Source organism: Equus przewalskii, chromosome 5 (genome assembly GCF_037783145.1).
Source record: "Equus przewalskii isolate Varuska chromosome 5, EquPr2, whole genome shotgun sequence".
NCBI classification, from domain to species: Eukaryota; Metazoa; Chordata; class Mammalia; order Perissodactyla; family Equidae; genus Equus; species Equus przewalskii.
In genome coordinates, this window is record NC_091835.1 from 32,751,280 (window position 1) to 32,768,762 (window position 17,483).

At 38.6% G+C, this 17,483-nt stretch overlaps 1 protein-coding gene across 8 annotated transcripts in view; it reads right to left on the bottom strand.

Moving 5' to 3' along the window:
* Positions 1-4,395: 4,395 nt before the first annotated feature.
* The window catches only part of PARP11 (poly(ADP-ribose) polymerase family member 11), a 37,207-nt gene continuing 24,119 nt past the window's right edge, over positions 4,396-17,483 (bottom strand). For 7 of the 8 annotated variants that reach the window (XM_070620531.1, XM_070620532.1, XM_070620537.1 and 4 more), the window contains 6 exons: positions 16,596-16,716; positions 14,032-14,107; positions 10,887-10,959; positions 10,680-10,810; positions 6,378-6,529; positions 4,396-4,868 (listed from right to left, as the gene is read on the bottom strand). In XM_070620531.1, coding sequence (XP_070476632.1) covers positions 4,552-4,868; positions 6,378-6,529; positions 10,680-10,810; positions 10,887-10,959; positions 14,032-14,107; positions 16,596-16,716 — 870 coding nt within the window. In that variant the 3' untranslated portion in view covers positions 4,396-4,551. The remainder of the gene's footprint in view (positions 4,869-6,377; positions 6,530-10,679; positions 10,811-10,886; positions 10,960-14,031; positions 14,108-16,595; positions 16,717-17,483) is intronic. The other variant, XM_070620536.1, reaches the window with a different exon arrangement.

A 17,483-nucleotide genomic window follows, 5' to 3' on the forward strand; every position in this document is an offset into this window, starting at 1 on the left:
TTACTGTATGGCCTCTTGGTATAGGGTACAGCAAAGCTTAAAAGCTGCAGAAACACAAATGTCTGGCATAACCCTATGTTCCAATCTCAGGAGAAGCCACTTAAAAATGGGTAAGACCAATACTAAATTCTTAGATACACAGCCTCACGGTGACAAAGTTCAAACAAAAGCCAAGTTCTTAGTCCACAGCGCTCAACAATAGAAGCCAAGTAATTAGAGCTGAGAAAATGGATTACACGATCTTACAGCAGGAGACTCAGATCAGTTACGGCAAGGAGTTACCGTCTGGGCCTCAGGAATCACCAAGACATCTTTCTACCTGTGATGGATCAAGTACAGGTCAGTAGAGGAAGGGGCGGGGGGAAGAGAGAGATGACACGATCTCCAAACCCCCTCCCAGCCTGGAGTCCATGGAAACACAAGTTAACGACCTCTGCGAAAAGTCACGGTCACTGGATGAACGCTGAGTGTCTTCCCCAGGCCTTCAGGGCTCGTCTCTCCTACACGTGTTACTCACACCAAGCAGGCAGCCCCCAAATAACCGTGTACTTCACATTTCTCTGAAACATTCATTCCTTCCATCGGTGTTGCTCCAAGCAGCACTGTAAAATTATTCACAGGAAGGGGGACAGCACACTGTGTTCCACCAAACCTCTTCCTGCATACAGTGCGGAGGGGTAAAAAAACGTGAAGTCACCTTGCTAACGTTTCTAATCAAAACCAATTTTTGATAAGGCTTTTGTTTTTCTTTTCCCTGCTATTTTTTCATTAATTTTTTTTTTCTTGAGGAAGATCAGTCCTGAGCTAACACCCGCTGCCAATCCTCCTCTTTTTGCTGAGGAAGACTGGCCCTGAGCTAACATCCATGCCCATCTTCCTCTCCTTTATACATGGGAGCCTACCACAGCATGGTTTGTCAAGAGGTGCCATGTCTGTACCCGGGATCCAAACCGGCGAACCCTGGGCCACTGAAGTGGAACGTGCGCACTTAACCGCTGTGCCACTGGGCCGGCCCAATTTTTCATTAATTTTTATTTCTTCTCTTTACAAGTATAGAATGTGTAATTTCATCTAGAAATGGACTATCTCTTTGTTTTAGGCCAAATAAATGTTTACTTAAAAATAAGCAAAACATCCTTCCCAAAGGAGCGTGGACCACCTGGGACTAACGCACAACGAGGACGGCTATATGACTGTTTCTGGAGTTATTCCTGGCAACCTGGGAGGTGATCTCAAATACCTGAAGGGCCAAGGAACAAAATTTGTAAAGATGTTACATTTCTACATCATCAGACAAAGTTCAGTTGAATTTTCATCACAATAAGCCTTGATAATAGTCCAACATTTAGACAGCCTGGGACACGATTTTCCTAAATGGAATACTTCATTTGTTTCCACAGGTAAGCCTTGATCATTCTGTTCCTGACTTCTCTCAGCTCTAACATTAAGATACTTTTTGATACCCTCCTCTTTTGCCAACAGAAGCTGAAAGATTAAATGAAATGTCTAAGTCGCTTCAAAAGGAATTACTGCAGACCTACCGGGAGTGACTGAAGGTTGGACGGATGGCAGGAAGCACGCTCCTGGGGGAGTGCAGACACACCCTCCAGAACTGCTCCTCCGAGCCAGGGAGCACATGGAGAGTGAGCAACGCTGTGGGCGCCAGGCCTTCCTCTGCTTTGGGATTTTCAAGAGCACAGAGTAAATGATTTTCCCACAGGTTATTTGATTAGCTGTGCTCAGGGTGATTCAAACTGAGAACGAGAGACGTCCCCCATCTGCATGTGGGTTACACAAGAGTTACAGGAACAAATTCCTTGATATTCCATTATGTTTGAGCCGAAAACTTAGGTTTAAATAATACAAGGTGGAGACGAGACACAGAAATCACAGAAACAAATGCACGGCACACACAGAGAACGAAGACCCGCCAGGGAAAGCCTGAGTCACCACAGGTAAAAAAGAACAGATTCATATACCAAAAATGGCTCCAAATTCTTTATCAGCATCACTGTAACAGTCTAAACATGAAAGTTGCACTACTACAAAATCTTTCTGTTCACAACGGCAAGATTTATGCAACTGTTATTTATAAACATTTTTTTTTAATCCTGAGGCTGACATCACCAAAGTAAAAAAGAAAAGTCACTTGCTGGAATTTATTCACTGCAGAATTTTTAAAATCACTTATTCATTGATCTAGAATGGGTTCTCTTCACTTTCCCCAACCATATTATGTGACGACAAGAGGAAAAGATGGCAAATGGTTGTGTCTAGTCTTATTATATACTGATTATATATATGATTCTCAGCTTAATCTACTGATCAAAACAAAGACATAGAATTTTAATATCAACTCTACCACATTTAAAAAATTCATCAAAATCAGCTCTTTCTTATAAAAGGGGAGTTGGCAGCATATTCTCAGACAAGAATAATAGTACCGCTCTTTCTCACAATGTCTACTGCAGTGCACTCTGCTCACTACGCATGAGCCAGCTGGTTAGGTTCAGCGTTCCCACAGACTGCCCAGCAAGTCTCACGTCTGGGCTGCTAGTCACCTTGAGATAAGATCTGCACATGTCTAAAAGAAAAATAAGCCCCAGAGGCCACAACAGTTATTCCACTCAAGAGATGGGAGAGGCAATCGTTTTAAACTGGAAAAAAAGATAGCCATGTTGAAGTGGGAACTATTTTTCGGTATGTAAATAATTATTAAATAGAACAAAAGATTTTCAAAATCTGAATTCCTAGTGTCTCTAACATGTTTTTTGTGAACGCATCAAGAACAATGGTGTGCCTCTCTCATAAGGCAGCCTAGTGAGTTTTCCTCCAATTATTTCCATGATGATCTCTGCATGTTTCTAAAACGTTTTCTTTCTAAACATTCACAGCACTTCATCTAAACCAGCTGTTAGTCTGCACATCTGAGTCAGGAAATCTCTGTTGTCACTTGGTTTCAAAGTGTTGTACAAGCAATTTCCTGTTTACCACTTACTTTGGACTGCACTAGGTGTATTCTGAGCTAGGACAAAAATGTGGGGATATATGACAGTTGAAGAATTACCATATCTCATCTTGCTCTATACTCCTTACTTTTGCTATTTCTAGATGCCTTCCCAATTCAAATGACTGAACCGAACAACACAGGCATGCACATTTACTGGATTTTTCTTGAGAAGTTAAATTATGTTCACTACCTCTCAGCCAGAACTGGGTGAGGATAACGGAAAGAGAATTCAATATTAGACTGAGATAGAAAAAGGTTTTCTGGGAAAGCCTTGATATAAGTGTTCTTTTTCTCAGGCAGAATCAAGGAAAATCAAAGTTGGAAAAACTCTCAACAATCATATGGCCAGTTTCCCCATCTGATACCGGAACTCCTGTAAAATCTCCGCCAAGGTGTTGTCCAGACTCTGCTAGAAGAGCTGTAGGGGCAGGAAGGTGCTCCAACATTACTTACTCCCCCTTAGAACAGAACCGCAAAACAGGTGGGACAGGCAAATTAACTTCCACTAACCATAGTTATGAATGGTATCTAACTTTTCAAGAGAGTTAGCTGATTGTCAGCTGCTATGTAAAGGAATAAACCAGATTTGTTCCTAGCATTTCTTGCTTTCTGCAATGATTCAAAATGGGAAGATATGACTTAGAAATGTGAATTTTATAAATCATTGTTGAAGAGCTGTGTGTGGGAGCCCATAAAAATATCTTAGAAGTAATTATTATAGGGACCCCAAAACAAAGGGAAAACTAATGTTTTGAATAATAAATAAAAGTTTCATTTCAAAGATGCAATAAACACTCATGCAGCAAGTCTTGGTACAAGATTCAAGAGCTCTGGTGGACGCACTGTAGGCTAATTGCAGTCTGCGGCCTTCGTCAATCAGCTGTCAGAGGCAGAAGAGAATGCCCGGAGCAGGTCTGAGACTGCAGCCTACTGCCCTAAGGCAATCAGGACAGGGAATCTACCCTGACTGTCTCCTTCTGGCTGTCTGGCAGCACTGCAAATAACCGTCTTGTTTCTCATGTCTCTCAAGGTACTCAGTCTGCTTCGAGGTTGTAAATCCCTCTTCAGAAGACCAACAAAGCAGTATACCGATTGGTGGACAATAACATCAGAATTCAATGTATAAAGGATCAGTGCCTCTGAAGGGACAGATTTATGTCTATATTTTATTTTTTGAACATTTATATGAATGTCTATTTGAACTGAAAATATTTATCCTGATAATACACACGTAAACTTTAGACTCTCAATGACCATGTTGAGACGCAGCTGATTCAATTTTGAGTGGCATCTGTCACCCCTATCTGTTAAAATGACAACGGTGTCAGTCTTTAACAAACAAGACTAAGAGCAATAGACAGAAACAAAACAACAGAAAACCAACCTTAAAGTTAGTATGTCTTTTTATATGGAGGCCACTTTTTTTCATATCTGTTTCAAAAGTATCAGACAATTAACATTAAGTGGCTAGATGACAAGAGAGCAAATCTTCCTGCAAAAAAGAAGAAAACTTCCTTGATCACGGATATTTGGAAGTGAAATCAATGAAAGTCTATTAAGTACTCAGGATAGATCTGGTTGGCATCAAACACCACAAAGATCTTTGGGTTCCAGGTGTCGTCCACACAGCTGTCATACAAATTCACATAGCTCCCATCTTTGGAAGGAGGTCTCATGTATTTGGAGTCTCCGTTTATGTAATCTCCAATTAGCACTCGAGCAAGAAACATAGATTTATATGTTCTATATAGATGCCGCTGCTGCAAGCTCACACCATGGATCTGGAATGTGTTTCCATGCCTTATGTCATCTTTGCAGAAGCGACTGGAGTAAGCAGCATCTCTAGCAAAATAGGTTCCTTAAACAAAAAGACCAAGAAAAGCCAAGATTATTCTGAATACACGAAACCCAAGCAAAAACACTCTAATTGTTAGGGGAACAGACACGTGGAATTGTATAACAAAAATAGATGTGGAATTTCCTCATCTGCAGATCTTTCAGAAAAGAACAGAATCCACCTGTAATGGACAGCTGTGATGCGGGCTGCCACAGGGATAGATTTGCTAGTATAGACTAGTGCCCACCACCACCACCAGCCCCACCCCCACCAAAATGTAGCTCCCAGAACCCTGTTTTCAAAAGAAATCTTACAAAGAAATCCACTATGTAAGACAGATTCAAATTGTTTGTGATTAAAAGTGTGTCAGGACCCAAGCTGTAACTGGTTGGGACTCCCTCCCCTTTCTACCTCCTTCCACCACTTTTCTCACCCCGCTACCCTTGTCCAGCATTCACCGAAACCCTGGAGAGCACAGTGAAAACTATGGGTCTACAGAGATTATTTCAAACCTCAAGAAACCACATTTCATGATACAGGGAACCATTCAATAATATTTCTGGAAATAACAGAACCCTACATCCAGGAAAAGATTTCTGAAGAGAATCAAATGCTCTTCATACCTGAGCCTTCCAAAAGAACAATTTCACTGGTTCATTGTCTAAATATGAAAACTCAGTAAAGCACCTGACTCTTCTCAAATGGTAGGCCCAGGAGATTGACAGCATTATGGGCATACTTTGGAAATGAATTGCAAAGTCTCATACAGTATTACCCAATACTGATGAGATCTATGTAATATTTTTCTGATCCTCTTACAGTAATGGGATGCCCTTTTCAGTAGTTATTTTAAAAAGTAATTTACTTTTTAAAAATGAAGCACACCCTGATCCTAATTGGTAGTCAGTTCTCTTGGTGAAGGTAAGGTACAAAGTAAGGACCAGAAAAATAGATGTCCATCCCTTACCTTTTCCCCTCATCTCTCTCCTTAATTTGCTTGAGAAGTGGGCATAAATTGGAGAACTGGGACGTTCACAACATTACAAAAAGGGTGAGGATTTCCCCCATTAATCCTTATCGCTCATTAATATTCTAACCTATCATTTTTGAAAAAACAAAACAAAACAAACAAAAAATACTAGTACCTGGACCTGTGCACAATGTAATTAATTTATTTTATAGTTCTCTCTATATGTGACATAAAACAGTTTAGTTTTATCCACGAAACGGACTTATACATGGAAACTAAATGTAATGCAAAAATCAGCTAATATGGACATGCTATCCCATCTAAATGACAGACTCGGGCAGCTATTTAATCCAGTTGGAATGTAAAAGTCTGACTTCCATTCTGTACATGCAGGAAGTGGCTTTTGTGTGGCTCAGAAATTCTGAGTGTGCCAGGAACCTAAAAGTACAGTAACTTTGAACTTAATGACTATCAAACCCTGAATTACAACACAATCAATATCTCCAAAAAGAGGGGATTCTCTTCTAAGACTGAAATCGGACTGAAATTCTGATAATTACCTTTTCCAAAGAGAGCACCATGTATACCATTTATTCTCCAATCAAAGTTATGAATGCAAATTGCTTCCACAAATTCACTGCTGGTACCATGAAAGAGCATTTCCTCATTAATCTGAGGCACACCTCTTTTTTTCTTGAGTTGAGCCTTTTTCCTAAAAACACAATACACATAGGCACAAAATACGCACAGAAATGTTAGTGGTTTCTATTAATTTTTCAAGGAGCAAAGTTCAATAGAAAGGGTGAGAGAGAAAGCATTTCTTTAACATAAATCATAAGTGGACACAGTAGCTCTGCAAAAGAAATAATCTTGAATGCTCTTGGACACATAAATCATCTCATCAAAAACTACTAGTTAAAACTGAAACTAAGGTTGAAAATTATACCAAAAACTACAGCTATCTCAGACGATGCCCCATCATGGGAAAGGTGATTGATTGTCTAAACCAGCCAAGTTTTATAGATACCCAAAAACGACACTGCAAACAACTAAATAATATAAAGTTCACAGTCTTTAAACAGTGAATTCCTTGAGCAGGACCATGTCTTAATCTTTTTATCTCCAGAGACCAGAAAATGCTGGTTGAATTGAACTGAATTTTGAGTCTTAGGGCCGAAGAGACATGAAGCCATCTAGGTCAACTCCCTTCCCAGTGACCAATCTCTTCTAACACATAAAAAGATGTTCAATGTAGGACTGATTGTAACAGTAAAAAAAAAAACAAATAGCCTAAAATTCTTTCATAAAAAGTGAATAATTATATATTTATATGTGAAAGTTAAAAGTAATGAACTAGATTTCTATATATTAACAGATACTCTTGAAAAATAATGTTGAATGTAAAAAGAATGTTGCAAAAAGAGATATATAACTTAAAATAATACTGTATATTCTATAGGTATATATACAAAGGTAGTAAAATAATATAAAAATATGGACAGGAAGGCATCACACCAACCTCAAGAGGAAAGAAGGAGAACAGAATAAGGATGGGGTAAACACTTCACCTGTATCTGTATCTTTAAAAAAAACCCAGATACAAAGATGAAGAACACATGACAAATATTAAAATGTTAAATCTGATTGGTAGGTATATGGATATCTATAAACTATTTGCTGCATTTTCATTTTTTAGATATTCCATTAAAAACATGTTTTAAAAATTAAAAGAATCCCCTGCCCCCTTCTATCTCGAATAGCTAGCTATTTAAGGCCTGCTTTAATTCGTTCCAGCATCAAGTGCTCACTGCTTTGCAAGACACTGCAGTCTATTAAGGATCACCCATAATTGTTAGAAAGTATATCCACCCCAACACTGAACCCAAATCTGCCTTCCTGTTACTTTTACTGATTGGTCTCAGCTGTTCTCTTCTGAATACACAATTCAAATACTCTTCTACAAAACAACTCTGCAAATATCCAAAAATAGCTATGAACACTGACCTGGGCTCTCCTCTCTAGGTAAATAGACATCATTCCCTCAACTATTCCTCACGCAGCATAGTTTCCAGGCCTTTCTCCATTCTGGACAGCCTTTTGTTGACAAGAATCCCTGGATGCCCCCTACTTTATAAATGTTGGTAAGAAACAGAGACAGAGTCCAGGTGCCATCAGCACTGACCGCAAGCAGCACACCGCTGACATCACTCTGCAGCAGGGCTCACACTGGCAACTGACACAGGTGTGTCATCAACGAAAACTCCTAGGACCTTCTCAACCAGACTTCTCTTGGCTTGTTTTATTTGTACAACTGATTTATAAACCTAACGCAGTAGCTTTATTTCAATTAAGCTTATCTCGATTCAGTAATTTATAAACAACATGCAGCGTAGTAATTGTGTGGGGAAACTGGATATCTGCACATAGATGATGAGAGAAACGGAAATGTATGTGGCCTTTCTCAAGAGACATTTGGCAGTATGTACCAAAATTTAAATGTATATGCTTTAATCTATCGGTGAGAGTATTTTCAGACCATTAAGCACGACATTACAAGAATGCATGCTTTCTTTAGCGTTAAACAGCGTTAAACAAATACACACTTCAGAAAAAGCCAGCATGTTTTCACCAAGAACAAATTATGCCAACTTCCCTTTTTAGACCTTTACGTACTTTTTTCTACAACACACATTTGCTGCTTTTCTAACTAACAAAAAAAGTCTTTTTTAAGAAAAGATAATCATATTTGTTTTGACTCACTGTTTCAATCTTCCAAGGTCTTTCCAACTCTCTGTCTCTTACGATGGAGACAAGACCGAGAAGTGTGTGCCAGATGATAGTATAGAGAGAAAAACTAATACCTATTTAAAAGTCTTCATGCAAAGAGCAACGTGAATGGCAGGCATGCTTTCTTCTTGAGCCCTTCAGCATTTTTATCAGGGATTTGGATGAAAATGTAGAAGACGGCTTATCACACTTGCAAAAGATTGAAAACTAGAAGCGGTAACTTATTGTGTGACTGAACCAGGAGTCAAAAAGACCTTGGAAGATTGAAACAGTGAGTCAAAACAAATATCATTACGCTGTTTTATCCCAAGTGCCTACAATAGTGCCTGTCACAAAGCAGGTGCTCAAACATTAGCTGGAAGGAGGGAGGAAGTAAGAAAGGCCTGGACAGCATGCAAACTGATGCCTGACAGACTCACGTGGGCCTCGTGGCCTGGAGAGTGAGTCACAGGTTACATGACAATGAGATTGACTAGGTTATTCTAGTTCTTCAGGGAGACGTCAAAATGACAGGCTGCTCTTACGACAAGACTCAGTATTTTCTACTGTCACAGCAGGTGGCAGGTTCATGTACCATCAGACATTCCTGTAGGTCGACACTCCATAAAATCATAAAGGGCATCGACAGAATAAAACTGTTTCCTGTGAAATTCTTGGTATAAAACATTTTGGGAATTCACTGGTACATTTTTACCAGTAGGATTTAACTGAGGACTCAAATTACGAGGGAGACAAATATGAACTCCACTTCAGAGGCCTGATTATGAATAAGGTATTAAGTTTTCATCTGACCATTTTAGAAAAACTTACTTTATTTGCTGAGAGAATAAAACCAAAGGGGAGAGAGGCTTCCATCCTCCTCGACATAAGAGTCCCCCACAGAGGGCTGAATAAAGCTTCCAAACTCAGGGAGACGCAGCTGGTCAGAAATACAGTTGGCTTGGTCCAAAAACTCAAGACTATAAAGAATACAAGCTGAAAACCCCTTATTTTATAATATAAACTACTATGAGAACAAAACCTGGAATTTACTCAGTCCATACAACTGCCTGAGCAGAAGCAGGAAAGAATTCCACGGACCATTTCCAAACAAGAGTCAGCCTGGTTTTCAAGCATATGAGAATGAAATGAGTTAAGGTCAGGGATTTGCTTTAAAATCCTGCAGCGACAACAACAATAGCAAAAAAGGTGACAGATTACGTGCGATAAATCCTGATAAATGTTAAATCAGGATGGACGATACGCAGGGGATAATTATATTAAACTCTATTATTTGAAATTTTTCTGAATAAATATTAAAAGTTTGCTCATATTAAAAAATATTAAAAATCAAATCTCATACACAAATTTAATACAAATATTTCTGAAAACCACTTAATTTAAATAACATTATAATAAAATACAGCATAACAGATTAATTTGGACAATATCTTTAAGTTTTCTGTAATGGGCTTGATTTTTAGGTTAAGTGCACACTGAACAAGCCAATGAGTCATTTCTAACCTAAATTGAGCAACTAATTGAGATTTTAAATCTACAACATAAACTTTGGGCCAAGTAGGAAATGTGAAGGCAGTTTTTACAATGTCCTTCAAAACTAAACAAGTAAATGAATACACGCAAGATAGTGTAATTGTTAAAAAAAAAACCTCAATACTGTTTGAGAGACTTCTAATTCAACAAAAAAGTCTGAGCCAAGAAAGTCATATCAACAAAACTAAGCAGCTCCCCAGATTCCTTTACAATGCTGATGTCAGCCAAGATGCACAAGTCCTAAACCTTGACAGGAGAGCGAGCTTCTGGGGTGCTGAAGAGACTGACCTGTAGCATCGCTCTACAACCTTCTAAGCAATGCCTGGCATTTTCATACCCAGCAGCTCTCTTTGACTCCCTGAGAATGCTGAAGACGACGGCTGAGATCAGGTCCAAATGGGCAAGAGGAAAACACAGTGAGTCTACACAGTTCCCGTGGCACCACTGAAAACTAATACAATTACACATTTGTGCTTCACTATCTCTAAAACTATAGAAGTCTTAGAGGCCAAGGACAGGGTTCAGATCAGAAACTGTCTCACCTGCAAAAGAACTCCCACAAGTCTAGGTTTTGAATTCTCTGAATTCTTTTAATTCTGTTGCGATCCATTGTTTTCCCAAAGAGACTAGCAACTTCATTATATTCATGTGTTTGATTGTGCAAAGGAATAAGCTGGAAAAAGAAGTTTGCACAGTTTTATTGGGGTCCTTTCCAATCTCTTTCACGTTACAGTCAGTTCTGCTCTTACCTGATAGGGTACTTCAGTATTCACATTCTCCCAGTGTGGCGGCATGGGGATAGCCTCGTTTTCACAGATATAACTAAATAGCAAAAGACAGAACAAAATATTAGAAGCGGATTATAATTATTGTCAACGATCCAGCCTTTTCTCCAAAGCTAAATTTTCATGTTTGAGGTATTGTGACAAATGAAATGAAGTGTGGCCCTTGGTTTCTTTAGTTTAAAACTCTTATTGAATGTCTACTGTGTCTACTGTTTAGGTGCTGAGTCGAGAAGCTTCATGGAAAACGTCCAATCCTACATAACATCAAAATTTCAAAAACAACTGTTTAATTCTGTCGTTTTTCTAAAATTGCCAGAATTTCTTTAAAATGCAAGGAAGATTTTAGACAAAGAAAAGGAATTTACAAGAAGAAAATCAAACTCTTGATTCAAAAAAAACCATCTCTTGAACAGATTTATACTGCCTATTAAATAAAATCAAAACTCCTGAGCCATGTGTTCAAAGTCCTTCAAGACCTAACTCAAAACTAAAGCTTTCTCTGTGTGTGGCCCACTGCCTCCCACAGCCCACATTATTCACTTAGTGCAGTCAGTCAGCGAAACTTCTAGAGACCATCTACCATGTTCAAGCCAGTGGATGTGAGCAAAGAAGACAGTCAGTCGGGGGGCTTAATGGCAAAAGGCTGAAATGGACATACTAATCCTCTCTGCTGACTGGAGATTCCTGGAAGAAATTCACCAATTTCAAGCCCATCCTCAGCTTAATTTTTTAAACTCATTTTAATTTTTGAAAAGATCATCTAATCATATGATTTAAAAATTAATAAGCATAAAGAAGTAAAGTGAATAGTTTCCCTCCCACTCCAGTCATTGCTCTGTCTTATTCTCACCTCTTGCCCAACTCCAAGTCATCATTGTTTTTAGTCTTTGGGGATTCTTCCAGAACTCCTTTGGGTTAACCCAAATCAATTTTTCTCCCCACACAAATGATAACATAAACCTGTTTTTTGCAGCTTTTTTCTTTTTCACTTAATATGCTTTTAGAGATCTTTCCATCTCTGTAGACAGAAAGCATCCTCATTCCCAGTCCCTACACAGAGCCTGGCACATGAAGCCACTCAACAAGCACCTCTGAATGAATAAGTGCATTTTATTTTACAGATGCATAGAATTCCATTGTATGGATACGCCATAATCTATGTAATAAGTCCCTATTGATGATATTTCACTTGTCTTCAACTTTTTGCTACTGTTAACAGAATGCTGCAAAGAAGAAGTTTTCCCATTTCTCATTTTACATATCCACTAGTCTATCTGTAGGATAACATCTTGGAAATGGAATTTTTGGGTCAAAAAATATATTTATTCATGATTTTGACAGATACTGCCCAAATTCCCTCCTTGACGGTTATACTCATTGACATTCCCATCAAAAATGTAGAGAATGCCTATTTTCCAAAAACTTCTCCAAAAAAGGTACATTATCAAACTTTTGAATTTTTGTTAATCTGGTAGTAAAAAATAGTCTGGTATAATTTGTATTTCTCTTACTACAAGTTAGGTTGTATAAACTGTTCAAATTCTTTGCTCATTTTTCCAATGGGTTGTTGGTCTACTTAGCAATTCCTAGAAGTACTTCATATACTACAGCTATGAACCCTTTGACTGTGATAATAAGTAACAATAGTTTTCCTAGGTTTTTTTTTTTTTCACTTTGCCTAAAGTACCTTTTAGCTATGGAAATTTAAAAAAAATTTTATGTAGCCCATAGCCTTAATTAACTGTAAACTCTTTGCCAATAGGAAACATGTACTATTCACCTCCTATTGATAAATGCTCAATATATCCCTGCAATAAAGAAATAAACACTTCGATACCCGCTTCTACTCTCCCTCATCACCCTCCTGTACCCTACCTAACGGTTCCACCTCTTTTACTGTCCTGCTCACTGCCTCCATTCTGCTCAGTTCTCTCCCTCTCCTGTCTTGGTCCTATGGTTTGTACAGTCTATGACAGAACAAAGTGCTCGACCCCATCACGTGCTTCTTCTCCCCACTTCAATATCCCAGATATAATAACATACAGTGACAATAACATTTTCCCTTATTATGTCTCATTTTCCTCTCAGATTACATACTCCTTGAAGATAAGTAATGCCTTGATTATATTCCTTGAACTTAAGAATGAGGATATGATGTAGCTGGTAAGGAAACTACCCTCTCTATATTCTTCAGAAGTACTAGAGCATTCATTGTACAAGTACTTGAATAATTTTTAAATCATGATGCTCAAATATAAGCCAAAAGTGTTAAGAAACACACTGATAGAAACTTAAAACATTTCTTTCCTTACTCTTATCCTTTCCAAGTATCTCCTTGGAAGGAGCAAATGATATCCCCTACAATTTATATATCAGCATTTTTTTTCTATTTCAATTTAAATTCTTTGAACAGCAGGAATTTCAACACTTGCCTGAGGAATCATTCCAGAAAACAGGAGACATGCTCTAAGATTTTTCCTTTCAATTACATTCACATAAAAAACAAATATTTATTCTCTCCTGGCACTTCTACCTCTCTTTTCAGGCTGTATACACCCAGAGACAGCAAAAAGGAAAACCTGCACCCAGGTCCAGGGAACAAGTGGATGCGCTGGCGTCCCATTGTACTCCCATCTTCCTTGGGTCTCTCTGAGTTACCACAGATTTGAAATTACTTCTAGGAGTTGCCCCATGGGGGTCAGTGGAGGTGGAGACCAAGTGGGCAACTACCTAGAATTTATGGCCCAAATAACTGGATGGTTCTGTGAGAGTATTTCCAAATTAATGCAAACTTACTTCAGTAGGTTATTTTAACAATTTATAGCAGATACTATAAGTAAGGCATTTTGTAACTACCATGCAAACTTTCTAAAGAATTGAAAAATATAAATATATAAGGGAAAATGAAAAGGATAACAGGAGAGGAAACAAGTAGAAAATACTCATATTGCTATTTCATTGACTAATATGAAATTCAGTAATGAAAAGATCAATATTAAGATCATTAAATAATCTATCAAAACATTTCAGTCTATTTGTTCCTCTGTCAAGTATTAAGAAAGAGGGAGAGGAAAAGCCCACCCTTTCCACCCCTATTCTCTTCCAGTACCTGAAAGCACTGATAGAAAAGGGGGCTCTTTTTATTAAGCGCTGTTTTCCAGTGGTGAGATTCATTTGCTTCATTTCTGTATACAAAGACAAAGATATCAGATAAGTCATAGAAACACATTGTACTAAACTGTCACGAAGATCTGTAGCCACACTACACGATGACCAGGAATCACGGAGCTCTGGGAGGAGCTGACGAGCACAGTATGCTAAGGATGCTTTACCACATATCTAGTTATCATCTCATAAAAGTGTCCATCAAGGAGCACAGCTTCACTGCCTGAGCTAAGCTCAGACATAAGGATGCTAATCCCACACACTGCTCAGTGTGCAGGGTCTATTCCTTTCTGTATCATACTTAGGTTAACCTGACACTCAAATAGAAAAGTTCTAAACTTAGGAAAATTAAGAGTACTAGGAAGAGAAAGAAACTATAGTACTGAATCCTCTGGTTAGTTTATTAAGCGGAAAATGTACTTTGATTTCTCCAAAAGTTTTGGAAATGATAAAAAAGATACATTACCATTATAAAACTTGCACAATTCACAGAATTTCAAAAATCTGTACATTTTTTACCTTCTCTTTAAATTGTATAGCTAAACCAAAAAATAGAAAACCTAGCTAGACTCAATACATACTTATATAGTCATGCATTGCTTAACAAGAGGGATATGTTCTGAGAAGCGTGTCGCTGTGCATACATCACAGAATGCACTTACACAAGCCTAGATGGTGTGGCCTACGTCACACCTAGGCCGTATGGGAGTAATTTTATGGGACCACCACCATATATGCGGTGTGTCATTGACCGAAACATCCTAATGCGGCACATGACAGTATGAGATTCTAGTGATAAAAGACTAATTAACTAACAAAGTATTATTTTCTTCTTTCATGTATGCCTTAGCTATGGCAATAGTTATCAGGTCCATTTCTTCATTCCCACAAAGTCAAGTCCTAAGTCTTAACGCGAGATTCCAGTCAGTTTATCTTGTCTAATTGGCATCATTTCATTCCAAACCCACGCAGGCAAACGCTGTGCTAAGCGCGTCTGCGCTCGGCTCTGCACACATCGGCATCACAGCCGCACAGGGGGAAGCACGATCTTCTCAGCACGTGGAGCGACGCCTGTGGTGTCTGCTTCTTACAGCACCTCATTTTGAGTTTACTTTTCATTATCTTTATAGGGAACTTAGCTGGCTGTGGCAGAATGGTTGGGGCTATTTTGCAAATAGTACATATAAAGTGTGAATACCTATACCTTTGAAACAGTATCATTATACAGTGGGTTGGGCAACTTGAAGTATTATATGTTACTCCTGTTCTTTGATAAAGATTTTTTTTTAATAAACTGCATTGTCTGAGAGAAAGCTTCAAAAAACGACAGTTTACTAGAAAATATCCTTTCAGAAACAGGTGGCTTGCTGAATTATCTCCCAAATGCTTTGACAAACTTCATCCTCTCCATGAAGCCTAATGTGTTTGGTGTCATTATGTCTCAGTATTGCTTCAAACTGGCAGTTGTACACAAGACTAACGTGCCCACCAGGCACCTTCTGCCTAGACTGCAGCAGGAAGACAAACGCCAGGGCCCCTTAAAGGCAGCCTATTTGCCTAAAGCCCTAAAAAAAGTTATGGTTAGTCAGGAGTAAGAATCTAATGGTTTAACTCTTGATAAAAGTAAAAACACTTTGGTGGGCAACAACCCACAGACTTGGTTGCATCACTTCTTACCAGATAACCCCTTTCACTATTTCTGGGCCTTGGCTCACCCAAGGGACTTTCCTATGGTTTCACCGCCCCACCCCAACAAAATACACACTAACTCTGTCATAAAGACACTAGTCACAGACACTGGGAAAGAACAGCCAGAGCACTGAACTGCGGAGCAACCAAAATGTACCTCCGTTAAGAAGGCTCCCATCCAGGTCGTGTTTGCCTCTAGCAGCAAACAGCTAAAGCTAGCAGCTTGAAACTGCAGGGGCTGAATCCAACAGGTTTTCCCTGGGATACCTAGAAACATGCCCATACATCAGAGATGAGATCCAAAGTGGCTCATCTGTGGAGACCAATGAAATCAGAAAATGGCAGAAGGCAATGTCCACTGAAGAAAGATTTCTGGCAAGGACACCAAGAGATGGGTTATTCAGCTGAGGTTTGGTCTTAAAACTATCACCAGCTACCTACGACTCTGTCCCTTAACCTCTCAGATTGATCCTTAAAATAAAAAAGTTCCTACCTATTTCAAAAGACTGATGGGATGATGAATAAAACAACAACTAAAAAGTGTTTTATGTTCCTTAGAAGAGAAGCATTACATAAAATCAAAATATATGATAATCTCCATATACATTAGTATCTATAAGTATATAAATACTCCTTTATCAAAGGTGATGTTGCTCAAGAAGGTTTTGAATCTTGAGTTTTGACAGAGGTATTTTTGTGTATTACAAAATGATTTACTTCACTGTTTACAAATATATTAACTAATCCTGATCTTCAGAGCTATAGATTTTACCATATCAATATACTAAAAACACACAACTATTAGGGAAAAAAACATACCTGCAAAGTCTATCTTGTAGCTGAATTTGGAAGTAGTAAAAGAAATGGAGCCACAAGGGTTTGTTTTGAAGCTTTTTTCGATATCTTCACTGCTAACTGAACACTGAATGTTGGTATCCGGCTTTAAGACAAACCAGAAAGTTTCATTTACCAGCTGTTCACATTAATGGCTTGGCCACAGAGGTGGTACTGTGGTCACAGAGACAGAGAATGGCGGGAGGAGGGAAACTCACTAATCTCCTGTTCTAGTTCCCAACACATGGGGGAGAAGCCCGGCTAAGCCAGCACACTGAAAATGGTGCGAGGATTTCTAGCAAAGGAACTTCAACAACTGGTTAAAGTCCCTTTTTCCAAATTATTACAATTTTCACAAATTGTTACAATCATTATACTTCTCAAGTGGCTCAAATGAAATCTTCTTTAAGTAGTCTTGTGAGTAAAGAAGACCACAAGCTTCTGAGTATGGGTTGAAATCTTAGCTTAAGCACTGACTAGCAGTGTGTGACTCTGGATAAATTATGTTCACTTTGCTGAGTTTCACTTTCTTTGGCTGTAAGACAGAGTGTTCAGATCTGCTTCGGAGTTCTTGTGAGCATAAAGGATAAGATACATGTACAACACCTAACATAATACCTGGCGTACAGAAGGCGTTTAATATGGGCTTGTTCTCTTCCCTTTCTCTTTGTCCACCAAATCAAACTTGGAGTTGCTCAGATGTACTGACACCATGCAACTCTCAGTCATATTCGCCCTCTGTACACACAGTAAACACACAGTTTCTTCTAAATAAATTATTGTGAAAACCTGGGGAAAAGAAAAGGAAAAGAACTAGAAGAATTTCTAATTTTTCTTTTAGTTAGGCTGATTTCCTTCAGGTTTCATTTCTTT